The sequence below is a fragment of the Bombus vosnesenskii genome, unplaced genomic scaffold (genome assembly GCF_011952255.1).
Source record: "Bombus vosnesenskii isolate JDL3184/JDL3185 unplaced genomic scaffold, Bvos_JDL3184-5_v1.1 scf7180000016266, whole genome shotgun sequence".
In the NCBI taxonomy this organism is placed as follows: domain Eukaryota; kingdom Metazoa; phylum Arthropoda; class Insecta; order Hymenoptera; family Apidae; genus Bombus; species Bombus vosnesenskii.
The window spans coordinates 188,328-194,065 of record NW_022884335.1 but is presented as its reverse complement, the minus strand read 5'-3'; the positions used below and the strand labels follow the sequence as shown (position 1 = coordinate 194,065).

The 5,738-nt window shown below is 39.7% G+C and overlaps 1 protein-coding gene across 1 annotated transcript; it reads left to right on the top strand.

Annotated features, from left to right (window-relative positions):
• Nucleotides 1-1,598: 1,598 nt before the first annotated feature.
• Nucleotides 1,599-2,504, top strand: LOC117242205. The gene is made up of 2 exons (XM_033508696.1): nt 1,599-2,109; nt 2,391-2,504. The coding sequence occupies exons 1-2, from the start codon at nt 1,771-1,773 to the stop codon at nt 2,394-2,396; spliced, it is 345 nt and encodes a 114-aa protein (XP_033364587.1). The 5' UTR covers nt 1,599-1,770; the 3' UTR covers nt 2,397-2,504.
• The last annotated feature ends 3,234 nt before the right edge of the window (nt 2,505-5,738 follow it).

The following is a 5,738-nucleotide window of genomic DNA, read 5'->3' as shown; positions in this document are numbered from 1 at the left end:
AAAGGTCATACAAGTACAGTCATGGCAGGTTAAGGAAAATGCCGGATAGTTGCATTCCTGCGGAGTTGGATGTCTGTTGTGATGACGAGAACAGTGACCATGGCGATGTGAGTACCCCGATCCCAGAGGATCGTAGAATTATATGAGCCCAGGTGCGGCCATGGGATGGAGTTCAGTGCGGTCAGGCACTGGAAGTGACGATGTCACGAAGCTGGGAGTCGGTTTAGTACCGACAGCGACAATGTCACGAGGTTGGAGCTGGTTTAGTACCGACAGCGACAATGTCACGAGGTTGGAGCTGGTCTAGTACCGACAGCGACAATGTCACGGATTTGGAGCTGGTCTAGTACCAGCGACGATGTCACGAAGCTGGAGCTGGTCTAGTACCGACAGTGACAATGTCACGAGGCTGGAGGCGGTCTAGTGTTGACAGCGATCGTGTTACGAAGCTGGTTATGTAACGAACTTTGAGAGTATGTGCGATTCGAAGGATGAGACCTATTTGGGTGTGAAATCGAGAATGGTCCGTCATGTCATTACGACCCGACTGAAAGCACGCAGAATGCAACTGGCACTTTGAATGCTAATCACAATGATACTAATCTTGTTTCCTTCTGTTTTGTTGACGAAGGTACACCCGAGGACGTGTGATAGTCAGGATGGCCGTGTCGGAGATGAAAGGAAAGTCGAAGCCTTTCCTTGGAAATTTTCGGAACATCCTCTAGTACCTTAGCTTAGATTGTATTATAGTTGTAATTGCTTAAGATTGGTAATAAGCGAGATTGGGTTCGAGGTGACAATCGGTCGCTGAACGTAGCCGCGGTCACGGGATGGATGTTTTATCTAACGGAGGTCTGGAGTGGTTGTATGTGTTTTCCGAGAAATGTGGTTGTGGCGGCATGCGGCCTCGAGAGCGGGCCTAGCCACGTGTGATGTTGCCTCGGAGGTGCCGATGCAATGGGACATACATTGTATTAGTAATCAAAACTCCAGGCAGAAACTGCCTAGCAACGGCGTTTGGAACTTTCTCGATGCTTCCAACGAGTGTGCCTAGCAACGGCGTTTGGAACCTTCTCGATGCTTCCAAACGGGTATAGAAAACAAAATGCAATCGTACAGGAAGAAAAATCTCCACGAGGCTGGCATTCTTGCGATTGCCTTGGAGAGTGATACATCGAGCATTTTCGACGATCGCATTTGCGTCTAAGTTAGTTTCGCTTAGTAAGGAGTTATCCCGGTGACCGTGGATTCGTTTGAACTCAAACATTGCTAATAGTATTATTTAATTTAATTATTCGTAGATCGTATTATTCATTAGGCTTAGTGTTTGTTAGACTTATTATTAGTTGTACTTATTATTTGTTAAGCTTAGTGATAGACCTGTATACACGTGTAAATAAAATCTCGGCTTTGTGAAACGATGGCTAGTCCACATGAAGAGTCGTCGCGCGCCCAAAATTCGAATCGTGATCCGACATATATATATTCAAAGACAAGCTATATTTGTAATATCTATTCCTATTGATAATATATACTTATAATACTTTCTTTTAATATATACTTTCTTTTTCTATATATATATATTAATAATAATAAAAGGTTATTCTTATTTCTAATAAACTCGAAAGTAAAATGACAAATGACAACATTATACCATGATATACCGACACAAAGACGCACCACACAGAAAAAACTAATAGAGAACGCTTTAAGCTTGGCAAACTTACCGCCCGACGAATTTGTATACACCATAACCAAAACCCAGGACACATGGCTCTGATCACAGGAGAAGCGGTCCATATAGTCGAATGCATTCCGGTACAAGTAAAGGTACGACATACAACAGAATGCTACTCGGAGCTACCCGTTTGGCAAGGGAATCACACCACAGGAACTCCGCCCGGACGTGCGCCAAACGTGGCGATATTCAGCACCATCGTCGTTGGCCACGAGCGGAATATATACCCAAAAAGACCTCGACGCACTACGGGACCACGTCATGTTCCCGGCAGAAAAATCTGCAGTCTTGAACACATTGGCCAGAGGAGCGACAGGAAAAACAATCGTCCCTGGAACAGTAAACATCCTGGGAATGATGGACGAAAACACATTAACGACAATAGCGAAAAATACCGTATCAAGCTTATGGACTGGTTTCATGGAATTTGGAACTGTCAGTGCAGCAATATTTGGAATACTCGTAATGTTTAAATTAATCAAGACGATAATAGATATAGCCATATACGGATACCAGTTACGTGAAACTTACGGATGTGGAATCGCCCTATTAGGAGCAATATGCGGCTCAGTCACCCACCTGCTACTATACCTCAAAGGAAGACGAAATATCGATGATCAAACATCACAACCTCAAGGGATATCGATAACACCGGTAGTCACTCAACAACCAACGACATCTACGTCCGCCTTGAGCGAACTCAGAGACACCATCAGTCAAATTTCCTTTGGAAATTTGAACTCCAAGGGCGGGGCTGTCACGTCCCGCGCTCCGCACGCGCCGTAACAAGAACAAGAAAACCATTCTATACAAAACGCGCGAATAAGGATTTGAATGCACAAACGAACACACGGCGCTACGAAACTAAAGGAAGGATTAACAAAACGAGGGCGACTAATAGATCCAACCAATAAACAAAACACATATACACACAACTCTAAATAAACCTACCAATAACCGACTTGCAATTTGAAAACTTGTGGTTCAATATAATATAAATCCAACCAGTATAAAATAAAATAAATAGAACCAGCTAATGGATTGAACGAGTTACGAACCAAACAAATAAACCAGGAAATAAGAATAACTACAAAAGGAGAAATAATTGAAACGCCAGGAATACATGTATATATAAATATATTTTAATCAATCAACTTGGAGAGTTACATATAAGTATAAACATATATGCCAGACATGTAATAAACTAGTAAATATTAGAGACAGTACTTCCAATACTATGCAACAAATACAATATTATCAATTTATGAAATATAAGTATATATGAAGTCAAAAACTAATAGTCTAACGAATACATACAACATACAATACTGTATTATTAAAGAAATAAAGGTTACATTGTCAGAAACATATATATATATGTGCGCATTCTATCAAACAGTAATCTAAGATACATACTTAAAACTAGCCTACATTCCGGTAAAGAGTTATAAAATAAGAACTACATTAAGAAACATGCATGTCTCTACATAAATATATAAATAATCTATATTCTAAACTAAACCACTACTAATAATCTACAAAAGAAATAGAACACACAACGCAACACTTGGGACTAAGCGACAACCTATCGATAGGCCAAACGCTCAAAATAATTAACACCGCAACGACTTGAGGAATTCTATCATCAAACACAAGTATGTAAACACACATTAAACACACAATAATCTAGAAACAAAACCTTCAATACTATGTTGCCACAATACAAGATATATATGTATATATGAAATCAAATGATTGACACATAACCTCAAATACACATTATATCGCTAAGGAATCTAAATGAAAATCACATTGCCAGAAATATATACATATATACGTGTGCGTGTGCGTGTTCTATCTTATTAAATGAAGTTAATATAAAATAAATAATTGACATTTCATTTCGTATGAATACTACACTGCCAGAAGAAATATGCATATGAATACGTGTGTGTGTGTGTGTGTGTGTGTGTGTGTGGGCGTGCGTATGTTTTATATTATCGAACACTCTATAAAATAAACTACTCAAAACAATAAATAACGCTATCGAAGAATTACAAAACATTAGTCATATTAAAATGACACACAACATAAATATATATGTATATTCACACGAACAATACTATTGTCACTTTAAACAATATTAATAAATAAATGTTCTAATTGCGGTAGAATAAGGAAAAACGAGCGACAGACGGAAAATTACTTCGATATCAAACAAAACTAAAGACCCGCCACTATAACTTTACTGATGACATTTATGAGCAGCCATGTTAGATTTACACGTGCGCATCGGAACAACTAACGCGCGTCATGGCGACAGGAATATTAGGGATTAATGGAAGTCAGGCGCGAGAAACAAATCATGAAAACACATTGTTAACATTTTTCTTTAATAAATTCTATGCGCAACTACACTGTCAAATACAAATGTAAAAAAAATATATATATATAGATATATTATTAATTAAAAAAAAGGGGGAAAATATAAAATTAAATATATTTAACAAACATAAAATAGATAACCTTAACATTTAAAATGTATATATATATATATATATGTCGGGTTTACATTAGAATTAGGGTTAGGGGCGTAAAGCGAATCTTCGTTTGGATTACACGTCGTCGTTATGCAATAGAAAAGACATTGGCTAGTGCAAATACGATTACCATAGAACCGGACAAGTAACCGTGGTAATTAGATACTCGAGAAATTAATGACAATGATCCTAGGTTCAATAACGAACCCGCGGACAACGGGACGGTAGCCGTACGCACTCGCAAAGATCTAAGTCGGGATCTGTGTTAATAGTCGCTGGCGTTAATCTCTTTTTTTGTCGACGAGACCGCAAGAGAGAATGACTTTCCGTCCCGGTGATACCCCAGAGGAAAACTATGACGGGGTGTGTCTAAGGACACGAGATCATCGGATTCGTCGGGGACATCCTACGTTCGGAAAGTAAGGGAAATTGACGTTGCTGCTAATTGGCCAATCTCCATATCGGTAGTTAGAAAAGGATGCTAGCTGCCCTTGAGGGAGGGTTGCTAGTGGGAGACGTCGTTCGTGGAAAAATAGGTCTCTCCTGTCTTCCCGTAACTGGGACAAAGACTGTGTATCTGTTGAAGAATTTTGGGTAACTAGATATTAGTGTTTATGACGGTCCTCGGGCTAGCCGATCACGTACTGTGGAGACGCGTCGACATCTGGTAAACATCCTGCCCGGAGAACAGGATCTGCGTGTGGCAAGCTACGGGACAGAAACCGTTGGAATGTTTACTGCCACGTGCCGCTACAAATCTTTCTTTTAAGGAGAGCTATAGGCTTACCTAATGCCTTTGTTAGATGGAGAGTTCGTCCCGTTGACCGCGGCCACGTTCGGCGACATATATATGTCGGAGATAAGAGGATACCGGTGCCTTCCCTCTGAAACCTCGGGAAAATCCATAAAAACATTGTAATTAAAATCTACAGTTGTAACTAAACGATTTGCCGTCATTCTAACCAATTGTATTTGTTTGAGACTTGTGACAATGAGCTTGGGCTCAAGGCGACAATTAGTCGCCGAACGTAGCCACGGTCAACGGGACGAACTCTACATCTTTTTTTTTTTATTTATTTGTTGAAATTACAATCAATTCTCGCGTTGAGAATTTTCAGTAATTTTTCTGGCGTGGCGCAGTGACATGGCTGTTTATTTGCAATAAGTTAATACTTATTATAGATAGGTATAATTTATAAGTATTATAAGTAAGTGCATATGCTTAATTTGGATAATTAAATGAATCTAACGTTTAGGTCTAGCGGGTAGTGCCTTTTCAGCCTGCGAATCTGGTCCGTCGTATCGAGTAGTCCAGTGATTAGGGGGTTTCGGTGTTTGTTGACTCTTTTGCTATATCTGTCGCTATATTTTGCTATTTCCTCTTTGACTGTAGGTATCTTGAGGTCGCGATGGATGGTTTCGTTGGTAACATACCAAGGTGCGTCTATTAAGGCTCTTAG

Coding starts and splice junctions, on each gene's coding strand:
- LOC117242205 (XM_033508696.1), top strand. CDS start 1,771: ATGGCTCTGATCACAGGAGAAGCGGTCCATATAGTCGAATGCATTCCG.